The following is a 19,824-nucleotide window of genomic DNA, read 5'->3' as shown; positions in this document are numbered from 1 at the left end:
TGCAATCACTGGAGAATAAACTGGATGAGCTCCATTTGAGACAATCCTACCAACAGAACATTAAAAACGGTAATATCTTATGTTTCACCGAGTCGTGGCTGAACAACGACATAGATAATACACAGTTGGCTGGGTTTTCCGTGCATCGGCAAGACAAAACTGCTACCTCCGGTAAGACGAGGGGTGGTGGTCTGTGTCTATTTGTCAATAACAGCTGGTGCGGGATGTCTAATATTAAAGAAGTCTCAAGGTTTTGCTCACCTGAGGTAGAGTACCTAATGATAAGCTGTAGACCACCCTATCTACCAAGAGTCATATTTTTCATAGTCTATTTATCACCACAAACCTATGCTGGCACTAATATCACACTCAGCGAGCTGTATAAGGCCATGAGCAAAAAATAACATCGTCATCCAGAAGCGGTGCGCCTAGTGGCCGGGGACTATAATACAGCAAAACTTAAATCAGTTTTTACCTCATTTCTACCAGCATGTCACATGTGCCACCTTTACTCCACACAGAGATATGTACAAAGCTCTCTCTCGCTCTCCATTTGGCAAATCTGAGCCTAATTCTATCCTCCTCGTTCCTGCACTGTGATTATTATTATTTGACCCAGCTGGTCATCTATGAACATCTTGGCCATGTTCTGTTATAATCTCCACCCAGCACAGCCAGAAGAGGACTGGCCACCCATCATAGCCTGGTTCCTCTCTAAGTTTCTTCCTAGGTTCTGGCCTTTCTAGGGAGTTTTTCCTAGCCACCGTGCATCTACACCTGCATTGCTTGCTGTTTGGGGTTTTAGGCTGGGTTTCTGTACAGCACTTTGTGACATCAGCTGATTTAAGAAGGGCTTTATAAATACATTTGATTTGATGATGATTTGCTTACAAGCAAAAACTAAAGCAGGAAGTACCAGTGAGTCGCTCAATACAGAGGTGGTCAGATAACGTGGATGCTAAGCTACAGGACTGTTTTAATAGCACAGACAGGAATATGTTCCCGGATTCATCCGATGGCATTGAGGCGTATACCACCTCAGCCACTCAATAAGTGCATCGATGACGTCATCCCCACAGTGACCGTATGTACATATCCCAAGCAGAATCCTTGCATTACAGGCAACAGCCGCACTGAGCTAAAGGCTAGAGCTGCCGCTATCAAGGAGCGGGAAACTAATCCAGACGCTTATAAGAAATCCCTCTATGCCTTCGAACCATCAAACAGGCAAAGTGGCTCTGAAGGTCATTGGATGTGGAAGGGCTTGCAAACTATTAGACTACAAAGCGAAACCCAGGCACGAGCTGCCCAGGCAGGCTAAATGCCTTTTATGCTCGTTTTGAAGCAAGCAACACTGAAGCTTGCATGAGAGCACCAGCTGTTCTGGACGACTGTGTGATCACGCTCTCTGTAGCAGATGTGAGGAAGACCTTTTAAACAGGTCAACATTCACAAGACCGCGGGGCCAGACGGATTACCAGGACGTATACTCACAGCATGCGCGGACCAACTGGCAAGTGTCTTCACTGACATTTTGAACCTCTCTGTAATACCTACATGTTTCAAGCAGACCACCATAGTCCCTGTGCCCAAGAACGCAGAGGTAACCTGTCTAAATGACTATCGCTCTGTAGCACTCACCTCTGTAGCCATGAAGTGCTTTGAGAGGCTGTTCATGGCTCACAAAAACACCATTATCCCGGAAACCCTAGACCCACTCCAATTTGCATACTCCCCCCCCCAACACATCTGCCACATCTGCTCAACACTGGGCCCCTCAAGGGTGCGTGCTTAGTCCCCTCGTGTACTCCCTGTTCACCCACGAATGCATGGCCAAGCATACTCCAACACCATTAAGTTTGCCGATGACACAACAGCGGTAGGCCTGATCACCAACAACGCTGAGACAGCATATGGGGAGGAGGTCAGAGACCTGGCAGTGTGTGTCACGTCCTGACCAGTATAAGGGGTTATTTGTTATTGTTGTTTGGTCAGGGCGTGGCAGGGGTGTGTTTGTTTTGTGTTATGGGGGTTTTTGGGTATGGTTCTATGTTTTTGTTTTTCTATGTTGTGTATTTCTTTGTGTTGGCCTGGTATGGCTCTAAATCAGGAACAGCTGTACATCGTTGTTGCTGATTGGGAGTCATACTTAGGTAGCCCTTTTTTCACCTGTCTTTTGTGGGAAGTTGGTTTTGCAATGCTAGTTGTGAGCCTGCAAACTGTCAAGCTGTCATTCATTTTCTTGTTTTTTCGTTAAGTGTTCAATAAAAGTTTAAGATGAGCACTCAACCCGCTGCGCCTTGGTCTACTCCCTTCGACGGCTGTTACAGGGTGGTGCGAGGACTACAGCCTCTCCCTCAACGTGAGCGAGACAAAGGAGCTGTGGACTACAGGAAAAGGACGGCCGAACACGCCCCCATTCATATCGACAGGGCTGTAGTTGAGTGGGTCGAAAGCGTCAAGTTCCTTGGTGTCCACATCACCAACAAACTATCATGGTCCAAACACACCAAGACAGTTGTGAAGAGGGCACGGCCACACCTATTCCCCGTCAGGAGACTAACAAGATTTAGCATGGGTCCCCAGATCCTCAAAAAGTTCCACAGCTGCACCATTGAGCGCATCTTGACCGGTTGCACTACTGCCTGGTATGGCAACTGCTCGGCATCTGACCGTAAGGCGCTACAGAAGGTAGTGCGTACGGCCCAGTACATCACTGGGGCCAAGCTTCCTGTCATCCAGGACTATACTAGGCGCTGTCAGAGGAAGACCCAAAACATTGTCAATGTCTCCAGCCACCTAAGTCATAGACTGTTCTCTCTGCACTGGCATGGCAAGCGGTACCGAAGAGCCAAGTCTAAGACCCAAAGACTCCTTAACAGCTTCTACCCCAAGCCATAAGACTGTTGAACAATTAAACAAATGGTTAACCAGACTATTTGCACTTTACAGTAGTATATATTACCTCAGTTACCTCGACTAACCTGTACCCCGTATAGCCTCGTTATTGTTATTTTTTAGTTTTTATTTTATTTTTAACTTTATTTTATTTTTCTTCCTGTATTATACTTTTTTTTAAAAATGTGCCCCTTTTTTCTCCCCAATTGGTAGTAGTTACAGTCTTGTCTCATCGCTGCAACTCCCATGCATCCTCCGAAACACAACCCAACCTAGCCGCACTGCTTCTTGACACAACGCACATCCAATCCGGAAGCCAGCCGCACCAATGTGTCGGAGGAAACACTGTACACCTGGCGACCTGGTCAGCGTGCACTGTGCCCGGCCCGACACAGGAGTCGCTAGTGCGCGATGAGACAAGGATATCCCTGACAGCCAAACCCTCCCTAACCCAGACGACGCTGGGCCAATTGTGAGTCGCCCCATGGACCTCCCAGTCGCGGCCGGCTGCGACAGAGCCTAGGCTCAAACCCAGATTCTCTGGTGGCACACCTAGCACTGCGATGCAGTGCCTTAGACCACTGCGCCACAGCGCCTTAGACCACTGCACCACCCGGGAGGCCCCCTGTATTATACTTATTCTAAAATCTTTGTTCTATTCTTCTGAGACATTTACTTTATGTTCGTATTGTTATCTGTTATTGTGTATTATTGGTGTTGCATTATTGAGAAGGAACCTTCCAGTAAGCATTTAGTTGGACAGTGTATACCATGTGTATCCTGTACATATGACTAATAAAACTTGAAACAATGACTTTAAATGAGACCCTAGAAGTGAGGATTGATGATGACATGTTGCATCTCCTTTCTCATCTCTGTGGTTTATAGCACTGTCAACACACCCGGAAGCAAGATGACCTGAACACAACAAGAAGTGCTGAACACAAGATGACTCTGCTTGGGATTCATTCGAAAGCACATAGTCGACAAGCATACTACACTTGAATTTTAAAGTTGATTTAAGCCAACATCCGCAGCATTCACCGCAAATATGATCTCTGCAAACGTCAGGAAAATCCTTGAAAAACTGCATTGTCAGCAGAAGACACTTTTTAGACATGTTTACTTTTTATTGCTAAATATAGGGTCTACTATAGGGTTTAATATAGTATACTATAGGGTTTAATATAGTATACTATAGGGTATACTATAGGGTTTAATATAGTATACTATAGGGTATACTATAGGGTTTAATATAGTATACTATAGGGTCTACTATAGGGTTTAATATAGTATACTACAGGGTTTAATATAGTATACTATAGGGTTTAACCCTATAGGGTTTAATAAAGTATACTATAGGGTCTACTATAGGGTTTAATATAGTATACTAGAGGGTTTAATATAGTATACTATAGCGTTTAATATAGTATACTATAGGGTATACTATAGGGTTTAATATAGTATACTATAGGGTCTACTATAGGGTTTAATATAGTATACTACAGGGTTTAATATAGTATACTATAGGGTTTAACCCTATAGGGTTTAATAAAGTATACTATAGAGTCTACTATAGGGTTTAATATAGTATACTATACGGTTTAGTATAGTATAATATAGGGTCTACTATAGTGTTTAATATAGTGTACTATAGGGTTTACTATAGGGTTTAATATAGTATAATATACGGTTTAGTATAGTATAATATAGGGTCTACTATAGGGTTTAATATAGTATACTATAGGGTTTACTATAGGGTCTACTATAGTGTTTAATATAGTATACTATAGGCTCTACTATAGGGTTTAATATAGTATAATATAGGGTCTAATATATAGTTTAATATAGTATAATATAGGATCTTGGCCTATTTCTACATGGCTCATGGCTTGAGACTGAGCTGTTGCTAAAAGCTTTACTTTGTATTTCTGAAAGGGAACAAGACAATACCAAATTCGTCATAAAGCAGTATTTCTTTAACTCTTTGCGTGAGGTTTAGCGAGAGGAAAATGTTGCCCATAGTCTTTTGAGTCGCTGTGGGTGACGGCACAACAAATTGGGAAATCATTGCTGTAACTTCATTACCAATTAATGTACAAGACTGTACAACCACACTGTTGTTCACTTCGGGCCCTATTCATACTGGAGATAATTTGACTTCACATGGACTTAAGTGTCACGTCCTGACCAGCAGAGGGAGTAATTGTATTAGTTTTGGTCAGGGCGTGGCAGAGGTTTTTGTGTTTTGGTATGTGTGTCTACGTTCTGTCTAGCTTTGGTTTTCTATGTATAGTTAATTGGGGTGGGACTCCCAGTTGAAGGCAGGTGTGTTGAGTTGCCTTTGATTGGGAGTCCTATATTAGTAGGGTGTGTTTGTCTGTGTGTTTGTGGGTAATTGTTTGTGAGCACTGCGTTTGTTAGCCTGCTACACTGTTGCCGTCGTGAGTAATGTTTATTGTTTTTTTCCCTGTGGATGCTTTTCTCGTGTTTTGATTAAAAAGATGAGTATCCACATTCCCGCTGCGCCTTGGTCTTCTCTCCACTACGACACGTGTGACATTAAGTCACAATGTTGAGTCTACTCATCTCAAGTCTGAATCGGGCCCTTCAATCACATGTTGCTATTAATATTATAATTGTTTGTTTATTTGTAAAATGGTTTTGTAAAATGCAATATCATTACTCAATTAGAATGACTTTGATTTAGGGTTGAACTATACTCTTAAATAAAAGTATATGCTAAAACTGAGCTTGATTTCACTAGGTACGTTCCATGTATTGAATAACACAATATAATCAGATTTATTTAATGAGGCCTAATAATAAATGTACACAGTGATTTAAACATCACATCCCATCCCATCCATACACCACGCTAAACCTACACATAGTATGTGTCTGAAATGGCATCCTATTCCCTACATACTGTACTGTTTGGGTGACACTTCGGACACAGCTAACCTCTCTAACAGTTAGGAGACAAACGAATGATGCCAAGAACTCCAAGTGTAAATATGTCACTCTTGTGACTTGCCGATGCAATGACGTCACACACAAATCATCATCACCATGGTGATTGCGCCATGACATAATTTCTTCAGGCGGTTGAAGTGCTGTTGTCGAGGGGGCGTGACCACACTACCGTGCAGGTGTCACGTGTTTAACCAAAGTCTTGTAATCAGTGACATCCTCATAGATGACATCATCGCCTTCTCCATGGCGACTACGTTGTCGCTCCTGGCAACGGCTCACGGTTTGGAGCACGGTCACTAGGCGACGGTCCAGGGCGGAGAGGTGCAGCTCCGAGAGGAGGGGGGCCACGGAGAATAGAGGATCATGGGAAAGAGAGTCCCTCATGACATCACTGAGACGGTACTGGGGCAGGGAGAGGAGACGCAGATGTAGGAGGGTGGAGCGACGGATCCTGGAGAGAGAGAGGGTGATGGAGTGAGAGTTATGAGAAAGAAGATAAATAAATTATGATCGTGAGGCGGTGGTAGGGGTTCTACTAAGATAACATACTGAATTGTTTTAAGATGGTCATACCAAGAGTCATTTAGTTATTTTATTTAGAATTTTAGGACCTCTTGGTATATAAAACATTTTTTTTTTGTCTACAGAAACACATTGAATAACAGATTCATACATGGAAAAACAATACAGCAGAAGGAAGTTTGTTTTCAAGTGTCTATCCTATATCTGAGCGTTATAAGGAAATTATTGTATTTTTTAACCCCTTTTGTTAAAACACCATCGTGTTCGTGAGTCTCATCTTTCCATAGAGTGGTCAAATTACTTTGTATGCCAAACCGTTCGGATGCTATCTATGTTTTGAGAAATACAAATTTCTGGATGTCTGCTGGTCTGAAAAATACCGCTGTAGCTCTGCCACCTCCCACTGTAGATGCGGAAGGCTGACATCGGTGGATGGGGTGGATTGAGACGCAGCCCATGCAAAAACAGATATCGCTATCTGAAACAGATTGATTTTTATGGAGATGTTTTTATTATGCTACTTAGATTCCTGCGGGGGTGCGGACATCGAGTCTTGGGGGTGCTTAATTATGCACCCCATGTTATACCTGCAGCACTGCTCCAGAGGTGTCAGGATAGAGGGTTCATCTTTAGAGTGACGTCCAAACCTGTAGTCCGCACACACAGTCTCAATGTTACGATCAACTAACGTTAATTAAACCTGTAGTCAGCACACAGACAGTGTCAGTGTTACAATCAACTAACGTTATTAAACCTGTAGTCAGCACACAGACGGTGTCAGTGTTACAATCAACTAACGTTAGTTAAACCTGTAGTAAGCACACAGACAGTGTCAGTGTTACAATCAACTAACGTTAGTTAAACCTGTAGTCAGCACACAGACATAGCGTCAATTTCAGACACACACACATGCATGCACACACCATTAAAAAAAACAGATCATCAATTTCATTGTCAGGATACTCACGCCCTCCCATTGTCTAAGTGCAGAAGGAAAGTGTTGCTGCCAAACTTCTCAAACGTCTCATAGTGGTGTCGGTCCATATTACCTGGAACAAAATAATTTGTGTTGAACTCGTTTGTTTGTGTTTTATTTTCTGCTTTTTCCTCTTTCTGCTAATTGAAAAGACTGGTCTCCATGAACAGCACAATAGAAAGGTATTATTATTACAGTATCATTACTATCATAGTTCTAATATGTTATTATGTCCTGACCCAGATCTACCCATGAGAAAGTCTAGTAAAGTCATGTCTATCAGGTCCACCAGTCTCCCTCCCTCCCCAGCCCAGACCTACCCATGAGGAAGTCTAGTATAGTCATGTCTATCAGGTCCACCAGTCTCCTTCCCCAGCCCAGACCTACCCATGAGGACGTCTAGTATGTATACGAAACGCTTCAGTCTGGTTTTAGACCCCATCATAGCACTGAGACTGCACTTTTGAAGGTGGTAAATGACCTTTTAATGACGTCAGACCGAGGCTTTGCATCTGTCCTCATGCTCCTAGATCTTAGTGCTGCTTTTGATACCATCGATCACCACATTCTTTTGGAGAGATTGGAAACCCAAATTGGTCTACATGGACAAGTTCTGGCCTGGTTTAGATCTTATCTGTCGGAAAGATATCAGTTTGTCTCTGTGAATGGTTTTTCCTCTGACAAATCAACTGTAAATTTCGGTGTTCCTCAAGGTTCCGTTTTAGGACCACTATTGTTTTCACTATATATTTTACCTCTTGGGGATGTCATTCGAAAACATAATGGCGGTTCGTTGCTCCAGCCTTTCAGGTTAACCTGGTTAGCCCCAACAGGTTAAATTTCACTGCTATGCGGATGACACACAGCTGTACATTTCAATGAAACATGGTGAAGCCCCAAAATTGCCCTCGCTAGAAGCCTGTGTTTCAGACATAAGGAAGTGGATGGCTGCAAACTTTTTACTTTTAAACTCGGACAAAACAGAGATGCTTGTTCTAGGTCCCAAGAAACAAAGAGATCTTCTGTTGAATCTGACAATTCATCTGGATGGTTGTACAGTCGTCTCAAATAAAACTTTGAAGGACCTCGGCGTTACTCTGGACCCTGATCTCTCTTTTGAAGAACATATCAAGACTGTTTCAAGGACAGCTTTTTTCCATCTACGTAACATTGCAAAAATAAGAAACTTTCTGTCCAAAAATGATGCAGAAAAATTAATCCATGCTTTTGTTACTTCTAGGTTGGACTACTGCAATGCTCTACTTTCCGGTTACCCGGATAAAGCACTAAATAAACTTCAGTTAGTGCTAAATTCGGCTGCTAGAATCCTGACAAGAACCAAAAAATGTGATCATATTACTCCAGTGCTAGCCTCCCTACACTGGCTTCCTGTTAAGGCAAGGGCTGATTTCAAGGTTTTACTGCTAACCTACAAAGCATTACATGGGCTTGCTCCTACCTATCTTTGCGATTTGGTCCTGCCGTACATGCCTACACGTACGCTACGGTCACAAGACGCGGGCCTCCTAATTGTCCCTAGAATTTCTAAGCAAACAGCTGTAGGCAGGGCTTTCTCCTATAGAGCTCCATTTTTATGGAATCGTCTGCCTACCCATTTGAGAGACGCAGACTCAGTCTCAACCTTTAAGGCTGTACTGAAGACTCATCTCTTCAGTAGGTCCTATGATTAAGTGTAGTTTGGCCCAAGGGTGTGAAGGTGAATGGAAAGGCTGGAGCAACGAACCGCCCTTGCTGTCTCTGTCTGGCCAGTTTCCCCTCTCTCCACTGGGATTCTCTGCCTCTAACCCTATTACGGGGCTGAGTCACTGGCTTACTGGTGTTCTTCCATGCCGTCCCTGGGAGGGGTGCGTCACTTGAGTGGGTTGAGTCACTAACGTGGTCTTCCTGTCTGGGTTGGCGCCCCCCCTTGGGTTGTGCCGTGGCGGAGATCTTTGTGGGCTATACTCGGCCTTGTCTCAGGATGGTAGGTTGGTGGTTGGAGATATCCCTCCAGTGGTGTGGGGGCTGTGCTTTGGCAAAGTGGGTGGGGTTATATCCTGCCGGTTTGGTCCTGTCTGGGGTTTCATCGGATGGGGCCACAGTGTCTCCTGACCCCTACTGTCTCAGCCTCCAGTATTTATGCTGCAGTAGTTTATGTATCGGGGGGCTAGGTTGAATCTGTTACATCTGGAGTATTTCTCTTGTCTTATCCGGTGTCCTGTGTGAATTTAAATATGCTCTCTCTAATTCTCTTTTTCTCTCTTTCTTTCTCTCTCTCGGAGGACCTGAACCCTAGGACCATCCGTCAGGACTACCTGGCATGATGACTCCTTGCTGTCCCCAGTCCACCTGGCCGTGCTGCTGCTCCAGTTTCAACTGTTCTGCCTGCGGCTATGGAACCCTGACCTGTTCACTGGACGTGCTACCTGTCCCAGACCTGCTGTCCCAGACCTGCTGGAACCCTGACCTGTTCACCGGACGTGCTACCTGTCCCAGACCTGCTGTCCCAGACCTGCTGGAACCCTGACCTGTTCACCGGACGTGCTACCTGTCCCAGACCTGCTGTTTTCAACTCTCTAGAGACAGCAGGAACGGTAGAGATACTCTCAAAGATCGGCTATGAAAAAGCCAACTGACACTTACTCTTGAGTTGCTGACTTGTTGCACCCTCGACAACTACAATGATTATTATTATTTGACCATGCTGGTCATTTATGAACATTTGAACATCTTGGCCATGTGCTGTTATAATCTCCACCCGGCACAGCCAGAAGAGGACTGGCCACCCCTCATAGCCTGGTTCCTCTCTAGGTTTCTTCCTAGGTTTTGGCCTTTCTAGGGAGTTTTTCCTAGCCACCGTGCTTCTACGCCTGCATTGCTTGCTGTTTGGGGTTTTAGGCTGGGTTTCTGTACAGCACTTTGAGATATCAGCTGATGTAAGAAGGGCTATGTAAATACATTTGATTTGATTTGATTTGAGTATAGTCATGTCTATCAGGTCCACCAGTCTCCCTCCCCAACCCAGACCTACCCAGGAGGAAGTCTAGTATAGTCATGTCTAACAGGTCCACCAGTCTCCTTCCCCAGTCCAGACCTACCCATGAGGAAGTCTAGTATAGTCATGTCTAACAGGTCCACCAGTCTCCCTCCCTCCCCAACCCAGACCTACCCAGGAGGAAGTCTAGTATAGTCATGTCTAACAGGTCCACCAGTCTCCTTCCCCAGTCCAGACCTACCCATGAGGAAGTCTAGTATAGTCATGTCTATCAGGTCCACCAGTCTCCCTCCCTCCCCAACCCAGACCTACCCATGAGGAAGTCTAGTATAGTCATGTCTATCAGGTCCACCAGTCTGGTTCCCTTGTTGTATGGTGGGGTCTTCTTCACTCTGTCACAGTAGTCTGGGTCTTTCTCCCACCTGCAACGTGACAACAGGGTTAGAGTTGAGGGTAGTTTTAGAGTTAGGGTTGAGGGTTAGAGTTAGAGTTGAGGGTTAGAATTAGGGTTGAGGCTAGGGTTAGAGTTAGGGTTTAGGGTTAGAATTAGGGTTGAGGCTTGGGTTAGAATTAGGGTTTAGGGTCAGAATTAGGGTTGAGGGTTAGAATTAGGGTTGAGGCTAGGGTTAGAGTTAGAGTTGAGGGTTAGAATTAGGGTTTAGTGTTAGAATTAGGGTTGAGGCTCGGGTTAGAGTTAGGGTTGAGGGTTAGAGTTAGGATTGAGGGTTATAATTAGGGTTGAGGGTTAGAGTTAGGTTTGAGGGTTAGAATTAGGGTTGAGGCTAGGGTTAGAGTTAGGGTTGAGGGTTAGAGTTAGGGTTGAGGGTTAGAATTAGGGTTGAGGCTAGGGTTAGGGTTGAAGGTTAGAGTTAGGGTTGAGGGTTAGAGTTAGGGTTGAGGGTTAGAGTTAGGGTTAGAATTAGGGTTGAGGCTAGGGTTAGAGTTAGGTTTGAGGGTTAGAGTTAGGGTTGAGGCTAGGGTTAGAGTTAGGGTTGAGTGTAGGTTTAGAGCTAGAGTTGAGGCTAGGGTTAGAGTTAGGGTTTAGGCTAGGTTTAGAGTTAGAGTTAAGGTTGAGGGTTAGAGTTAGAGTTGAGGCTAGGGTTAGAGTTAGCGTTTAGACTAGGTTAAGAGTTAGGGTTGAGGGTTAGAGTTAGGGGTGAGGCTAGGGTTAGAGTTGAGGCTAGGGTTAGAGTTGAGGCTAGGGTTAGAGTTGAGGCTAGGGTTAGAGTTAGGGTTGAGGGTTAGAGTTAGGGTTGAGGGTTAGAGTTAAAGTTGAGGCTAGGGTTAGAGTTGAGACTAGGGTTAGAGTTAGGGTTGAGGGTTCAAGTTATGGTTGAGGCTAGGGTTAGAGTTAGGGTTGAGTCTAGTTTTAGGGTTGAGTCTAGTTTTAGAGTTGAGGCTAGGGTTAGAGTTGAGGCTAGGGTTGGAGTTGAGACTACGGTTAGAGTTAGAGTTGAGGCTAGGGTTGGAGTTGAGGCTAGGGTTAGAGTTATTATCTATCTATAGATATAGCTATAGACTCTATACCCACACTGCCAGTTTGCTGCGGCTGTAGGAGCGTTTCCAGGGAGACCTCCAGGTACGTCTGGTGGCCAGGGAGGGGTCCGGCAGCATCATGGCCAGGGAGGCCTCCAGGTTCTGGGGTCGACCACACACAGCGTGCTCCGTACTGCAGTAGTAGGAACACTGGCCATAGAAACACACATTATTCACTAGGGGAGATAAAGGGGGATGGAGGGGGGAGAGGAGAGTTTGAGTGCACTCTTCTCTTCATCATCAGTGTAGATGACAGGAGAGGTAGCAATTCAAGAGCTGACAGAGAGAAAGATTGAAAATGAAAGAAATTAATTCAGCAAAAATTGCCTTTCCTCTAAATAATATGCAGCATCTATTTTCATATTCCCCACTAGAGAAAACAGAGATGTGAAACATGTAATATAAGGAGAGAGTTGGCAAAGAAAGAGGAGTGAGAGAGAGGGAGGTGGGGTGAGTGTGATAGAGGGATAGAGTGAAGGAAGGAAGGAGTGATATAATGATAAACAGACCAGGAGAGGTGAAGAAGGTCCGGGCCAGTTTGTGGTCAGTGGTGATGTCTTTGATCTCTGTTACCACGTCAACCAGCCTCCCTACCGCTGGGGGGATCCGTCTGTAACCCAACACCCTGAGAGAGAGGAGGTGAGTGGAGAGAAGAGGAGGGACAGGGGAGAGAGATGGGAGAGGTGGGGGGGGTGTAGATAGAGGGAGAGGAGAGAGAGGCAGAGGCAGATGGGAGAGGGGGATAGAGAGAGAGAGAGAGAGAGAGAGAGAGAGAGAGAGAGGAGTCCATGTTTAATGCTTCTCAATGTCTTCTCATCATTCTCCACCATTTCAGTCAGTGGTGTGGTATGCTATATACTCCCCTGGCTGTTGCTATCAAGGTGAGAAACAGACTCATCGTTTACCTGTCCAGGTGAAATGCAGCGATCTCTGCGTTGTGTCTCTCAAAGTCAGAGAAGTAGTAGAGGTTGAAGTTGGTCTCCTCATCACGCTCTTGTCTGACAGAGATACAGTCAACACAGGAACACAGCTATACAGACGATACACAGTCAACACAGGAACACAGATATTCAGACTATACACCCCAAACCATCACAATTGGGTTGAGGTCGGGTGATTGTGGAGGCTAGGTCATCTGATGCAGCACTCCATCACTCTCCTACTTGGTCAAATAGCCCTTACACATCTTAAAGGTGTGTTTTGGGTCATTGTCCTTTTGAAAAACAAAATTATAGTCCCACTAAGAACAAACCACATGGGATGACGTATCGCTGCAGAATGCTGTGGTGGCCATGCTGGTTAAGTGTGCCTTGAATTCTAAATAAATCACTGACAGTGTCACCAGCAAAGCACACTCACACCATCACACCTCCTCCTCCATGCTTCACGGTGGGAACCACACATGCGGAGATCATCCGTTCACCTACTCTGCGTCCCACAAAGACACGGCGGTTGGAACCAAAAATCTCAAATTTGTACTCATCAGACCAAAGGACAGATTTCCACCGGTCTAATGTCCATTGCTCGTGTTTCTTGGGCCAAGCAAGTCGCTTCTTATTATTAGTGTCCTTTAGCAGTGGTTTCTTTGCAGAAATTCAACCATCAATGCCTGATTCACACAGTCTCCTCTGAACAGTTGATGTTGAGATGTGTCTGTTACTTGAACTCTGTGCTTGATGGTTCTTGCGGCTGCACTTGAAGAAACTTTCCGAGTTCTATAAATTTTACGGATTGACTGACCTTAATTTCTTAAAGTAATGATGGACTGTCGTTCTCTTTGCTTATTTAAGCTGTTCTTGCCATAATATGGACTTGGTCTTTTACCAAATAGGACTATCTTCTGTATACCACCCCTACCTTGTCACAGCACAACTGATTGGCTCAAACGCATTAAGAAGGAAAGAAATTCTCTAAAATTAACATTTAACAAGGCACACCTGTTAATTAAAATATATTCCCGGTGACTACCTCATTAAGCTGGTTGAGAGAATGCCAAGAGTGCGCAAAGCTGTCATCAAGGCAAAGAGTGGCTACTTTGAAGAATCTCAAATATAAAATATAATTTGATTTGTTTAACACTTTTTTGGTTACTACATGATTCCACGAGTGTTATTTCATAGTTTTGATGTCTTCACTATTATTCTACAATGTAGAAAATAGTACAAATTAAGAAAAACCCTTGAATGAGTAGGTGTGTCCAAACTTTTGACTGGTGCTGTACGTGTGTGCGTGCGTGTGTAAGTCTCTCACTTCATTGGTTTGAGCATGGCCTGTCCGTAGTTAGGAAATGACATCACCAGCTTGAGCTGTGTCCCTCCAGACTTCTGCACTGAGAGAGATAGAGAGAGACGGGTTACCATAGCAACACTTGACATTCACATACTGAGTACACACTGAGCTCTCTCTATCACACACACACACACACACACACACACACACACACACACACACACACACACACACACACACACACACACACACACACACACACACACACACACACACACACACACACACACACAGGGTTACCTTGTTTGAAACTAAATAACGTCATCCAGTGTTTGTTTTCATCCTGCAGTTCTACGTTAATCCACTAGTGGTCTCCCCATACCTGACTCTAAACATCACAACAGAGACTACCTCCCAACTATGGGAGATGGTGCTCTTCATCCTCTGTGTGTACAGGACATAACGCCCCCATATCTCCCACCCCCCAACAATCAGGCTCCCAAGATCCCTCCCCAACACACACACCACCCACGCACACCACCCACACCACCCACACACACTCCAGTGTGAAGTTTCCCTTTGACAGACATCTAGGATCAGCTTCCCCTCCCCCAATTCTAACCTTAACCCCCTTAGTGGGGAAATTGCTAAACTGATCCAAGACCAGTGTCAAGGGGGAACTTCCCCCTATTCCGCCACACACACACACACACCTGCGCTGACGATACGGTGTGTGCTGAGCTGCTGAGCAAGAGATGCCATGTTGGGGTCCAGGTGGGGGTAGAGCTGCCAACGGGAGATACCAAGATGGAACCTCAGCCAGGGGGGGTGGATGTCACTGCTCCTGTTCCAATGGGCTGAGTCATCGCCGATGTCACTGTCACTCACCCTGGGGAGGGTGGAGGGGGAAAGAGAGGGAGAGGAGAAGAGGGTTGGAGACACAAGAGGAGAGGACAAGAGCGAAGTAGTTCAAAGGAGGAGACGACAGGAGGAGAGGACAAGAGAGAAGTAGTTCAAAGGAGGAAGAGGAGGAGAAGAGAGGAGGGTTGGAGACACAAGAGGAGAGGACAAGAGAGAAGTAGTTCAGAGGAGGAGACGACAGGAGGAGAGGACAAGAGAGAAGTAGTTCAGAGGAGGAGACGACAGGAGGAGAGGACAAGAGAGAAGTAGTTCAGAGGAGACGACAGGAGGAGAGGACAAGAGAGAAGTAGTTCAGAGGAGGAGACGACAGGAGGAGAGGACAAGAGAGAAGTAGTTCAGAGGAGGAGACGACAGGAGGAGAGGACAAGAGAGAAGTAGTTCAGAGGAGGAGACGACAGGAGGAGAGGACAAGAGAGAAGTAGTTCAGAGGAGGAGACGACAGGAGGAGAGGACAAGAGAGAAGTAGTTCAGAGGAGGAGACGACAGGAGGAGAGGACAAGAGAGAAGTAGTTCAGAGGAGGAGACGACAGGAGGAGAGGACAAGAGAGAAATAGTTCAGAGGAGGAGGTGACTGACAGGAGAAGAGGACAAGAGAGAAGTAGTTCAGAGGAGGAGACGACAGGAGGAGAGGACAAGAGAGAAATAGTTCAGAGGAGGAGGTGACTGACAGGAGAAGAGGACAAGAGAGAAGTAGTTCAGAGGAGGAGATGACTGACAGGAGAAGAGGACAAGAGAAAAGTCGTTCAGAGGAAGAGGAGGAAGAGGAGGTAATGCTAGGAGAAACAGGAGGGATATTTGCCATAATGAACTAAAGGATCATGCAGCATGTGTCCTTGATGCACTTAAAAAGCTTGTCTGTTTTTTCAGAACAATCACGCTACTTCCCTAAACTCACCACATCTGTGTGCTCGTCTCGCGCGCCTTCCCTTTGGGCTTCACCTTCAGCAGCCAATCATCTTCATGGATGGGCGGGGTTGGCATGTTGTAGAGCGGGTGGCTAAAAAGAGCCTCTAATTTCGACATCCTGGACCCCATAGGCTTCATCCCCATCGAGCCAAACTTTCCTACCCTTACCGTCATGTTGAGTGAGTCTACAGGCCCTTCCTCCTTACGTCCATGACCTACCTTGACGGCCATTTTGGTTGTGACAGCGTCCTTTTCGGCCAATTTTTGAGGGCCATTGCTGTCCATATGGGAAGAGTCCACTTTTCTGGTGTCCGGGGGTATCTTGGCATAGCTGGCGTGGTTGTCCGACATCCTGGAGGTGTAGTTGGTATCCACCAGGGCTCGGAGGGTGTGGAGGTGTGTCTGACGAGGGGAGGGGGCATCACAGGGGTTCTGGTAGACGGAGCGGGATAGGACGGCGAGGAGGAGGTGGAGAGAGAGGGAGGCAATGGCCAGCGATAGGCAGACAGTCCGAGAGCGACGGCGCGTATACCACCTCATCGTCCTGAGGGAGAGAAAGAGTTGAGAAAGACAGAGACAAAAATATGTAAAGGAGGAGATAGAAGGAAGAGAGAGTAGGAGGAAGAGGAGAAAAACTGGATAAATATAGGTGAAAGGATGAGGGAGGATTGGAGAGAGAGAAAGGAGGAGGATGAGGAGGAGAGGTTGGGGGGTGAATGTGGGAGAATGAGAGAGAAAGTTAGAGGAACGAGGGAAGGAAAGAGTCTCAGAAACAGCGTGGAGTAAGAGATAGAAAGAAGTCTCTAGAGACTCGACCATTCGAAAGTCAGAGCAGCCCTCTATTCTGGCATAGATACCCTCCAATACAACTACCTAGATACCCTCCAATACAACTACCTAGATACCTCCAATACAACTACCTAGATACCCTCCAATACAACTACCTAGATACCCTCCGATACAACTACCTAGATACCCTCCGATACAACTACCTAGATACCCTCCGATACAACTACCTAGATACCCTCCGATACAACTACCTAGATACCCCCCGATACAACTACCTAGATACCCTCCAATACAACTACCTAAATACCCTCCGATACAACTACCTAAATACCCTCCGATACAACTACCTAGATACCCCCGAAACAACTACCTAAATACCCTCCGATACAACTACCTAAATACCCTCCGATACAACTACCTAGATACCCCCGAAACAACTACCTAGATACCCTCCAATACAACTACCTAGATACCCCCGAAACAACTACCTAGATACCCCCGATACAACTACCTAGATACCTATGAAACAACTACCTAGATACCCTCCGATACAACTACCTAGATACCCCCGATACAACTACCTAGATACCCCCGAAACAACTACCTAAATACCCCCGAAACAACTACCTAGATACCCCCGAAACAACTACCTAGATACCCCCGAAACAACTACCGAGATACCCCCGAAACAACTACCTAGATACCCTCCGATACAACTACCTAGATACCCCCGATACAACTACCTAGATACCCACGAAACAACTACCTAGATACCCCCGATACAACTACCTAGATACCCCCGAAACAACTACCTAGATACCCCCGAAACAACTACCTAAATACCCTCCGATACAACTACCTAGATACCCCCGATACAACTACCTAGATACCCCCGAAACAACTACCTAGATACCCTCCGATACAACTACCTAGATACCCCCGAAACAACTACCTAGATACCCTCCGATACAACTACCTAGATACCCCCCGATACAACTACCTAGATACCCCCGAAACAACTACCTAAATACCCTCCAATACAACTACCTAGATACCCTCCAATACAACTACCTAGATACCTCCCAATACAACTACCTCTTTCTTTACCGAGATACCACCCCAATACAACTACCTCTTTCTGTCCCTAGATACCACCCCAATACAACTACCTCTTTCTGTAGGGAATAGGGTGCCATTTGGTTTGCAGTAATAGACAACGGTCAACTCAGGACAAAGCACAGACTCTCCCAGGCACGACCACATCCCCCTTCTATAGAAGGTCACTGAAACGAATGAGTGAAGTAGGTATCATTTTACCACCTCTCTTTCTCCTCTCTCCTCTCTCCTTTCTCCTTCCCTCGTTACTCACCTTTCTTTCTTTAAAGGTTTCCCCCCAATGTTCTCCTCCTTCTTCTTTCTTGTTTCTTTCTTGTTTCCTCACTCCCCGGAATGAGACAGAGCTCTGATATCTGGTCAACCTATATTCATCTGTTTTCTCTCTATCTCTCTATCCCTTCCATCACTCTATCTCTTTGTCCCCTGGCATAGGCAGGGAGGTGTGCCAGGTTAGGGTGACCCGAGTGGCATGCTGTTAGAGCAATAAAGTTGTTTACTCATCCCTCTGTCTGTCTGTCTGTCTGTCTGTCTGTCTGTCTGTCTGTCTGTCTGTCTGTCTGTCTGTCTGTCTGTCTGTCTGTCTGTCTGTCTGTCTGTCTGTCTGTCTGTCTGTTTGTCTGTTTGTATGTCTACCTTTCAGTATTTCTCTCTTTCTATCTGCCCCTCTATATACACTACACGGCCAAAAGTATATGGACACCTGCTTGTCGAACATCTCATTCCAAAATCATGGGCATTAATATGGAGTTGGTCCCTCCACATACTTTTGTATATATAATGTATATCTGTTTGTCTGTCTGTCTGTCTGTCCCACTGTACTTTCATCATGTACTGTAGCATTAACATCATGTAAAGAAACAGATCCTAACACACACACACACACACACACACACACACACACACACACACACACACACACACACACACACACACACACACACACACACACACACACACACACACACACACACACACTCAAACACAGAAGACACACAGGGATTTATGAGATGATTAACCAAGTTAATAAAAGACAAACAAACATTTGTATGCCAGCTCAGTGTAACACTGCAGTGTGTGTCTGTGCGTGTGTGTGTGTGCGTGCGTGGGTGGGTGCGTGTGTGCGTGCGTGCGTGGGTGCGTGCGTGCGTGCGTGCGTGTGCGCGTGTGCGCGTGGGTGTGTGTGTGTGCGTGTGTGTGTGGATGCGTGTGTGTGTGGATGTGTGTGTGTGCGTGTGTGTGTGGATGCGTGTGTGACACTCTAAAGGAGGAATATTTCTTCTCCTCTCTTTCCCATCCAACTGTATCCTTCCCCTCTCCTTTTCTTCTTCCCTCCATTAGAGCTGATGATGTAACGGCTCCCATACGGCTCAGACTCCGATGTACCTTTCACTATGCTTCTTCGGACAAACACACACATGGATGCACACAGTCACATTAATATTGGATTATGCTTAATCAATTCTCAATAGAGGCCTACTGGCACGGACAGGATGAAAAAAAATCATCCCTTGCTTTCTCTTTACACACACCCCCTCTCGCTCTCTCTCTCTCCTCTCATTCTCTCTATCTCTACCTCTCCCTCTCTCCTCTCATTCTCTCTCCTCTCATTTTCTCTCTCTCTCTCCCCTCTCTCTCTCCTCTCATTCTCTCTCTTCTCTCTCTCTCCCTCTCTCTCTTCTCTCATTCTCCCCCTCTCCTCTCTCTCTCTCTCCCTCTCTCTCTCTCTATCCCCTCTCTCTCTCCTCTCATTCTCTCTCTTCTCTCTTTCTCTCCCTCTCTCTCTCTTCTCTCATTCTCCCCCTCTCTCTCTCTCTCCTCTCTCTCTCTCTCTCTCTCAACCCTTTATTTATATTCCTTACATTACTTCTAAAGTTCGTTCACATTCTAAGAGCCGACTCTCTCTTTTTCTTTACCTGTTTTGTATGCAGTTATTGAATTCTGTGAGTTTTCTCTAACAAGA

At 45.6% G+C, this 19,824-nt stretch overlaps 1 protein-coding gene across 3 annotated transcripts; it reads right to left on the bottom strand.

The window, feature by feature from the left end:
• Positions 1-5,409: 5,409 nt before the first annotated feature.
• On the bottom strand, positions 5,410-18,290 carry LOC106591397 (extracellular serine/threonine protein kinase FAM20C). Of its 3 annotated transcripts, XR_006757909.1 has the most exons (12): positions 18,118-18,290; positions 15,949-16,503; positions 14,846-15,021; positions 14,154-14,232; positions 12,809-12,901; positions 12,413-12,528; positions 11,899-12,079; positions 10,680-10,789; positions 7,364-7,445; positions 6,984-7,043; positions 6,777-6,874; positions 6,050-6,325 (listed from the first exon to the last, which is right to left on the bottom strand). XR_006757909.1 is itself a non-coding variant. In XM_045690958.1 (11 exons), the coding sequence occupies exons 2-11, from the start codon at positions 16,497-16,499 to the stop codon at positions 6,040-6,042; spliced, it is 1,734 nt and encodes a 577-aa protein (XP_045546914.1). In that variant the 5' UTR covers positions 16,500-16,503; positions 18,118-18,290; the 3' UTR covers positions 5,410-6,039. The 3 variants fall into 3 exon arrangements, 1 of the variants encoding a protein (XP_045546914.1); XM_045690958.1 differs by lacking the exon at positions 6,777-6,874 and having other exon boundaries at positions 5,410-6,325; XR_006757908.1 differs by having other exon boundaries at positions 6,777-7,043.
• Between the last annotated feature and the right edge of the window lie 1,534 nt (positions 18,291-19,824).

Source organism: Salmo salar, chromosome ssa12, assembly GCF_905237065.1.
Source record: "Salmo salar chromosome ssa12, Ssal_v3.1, whole genome shotgun sequence".
Lineage (NCBI taxonomy): Eukaryota > Metazoa > Chordata > Actinopteri > Salmoniformes > Salmonidae > Salmo > Salmo salar.
This window is presented reverse-complemented; position numbering and strand designations above follow the sequence as displayed.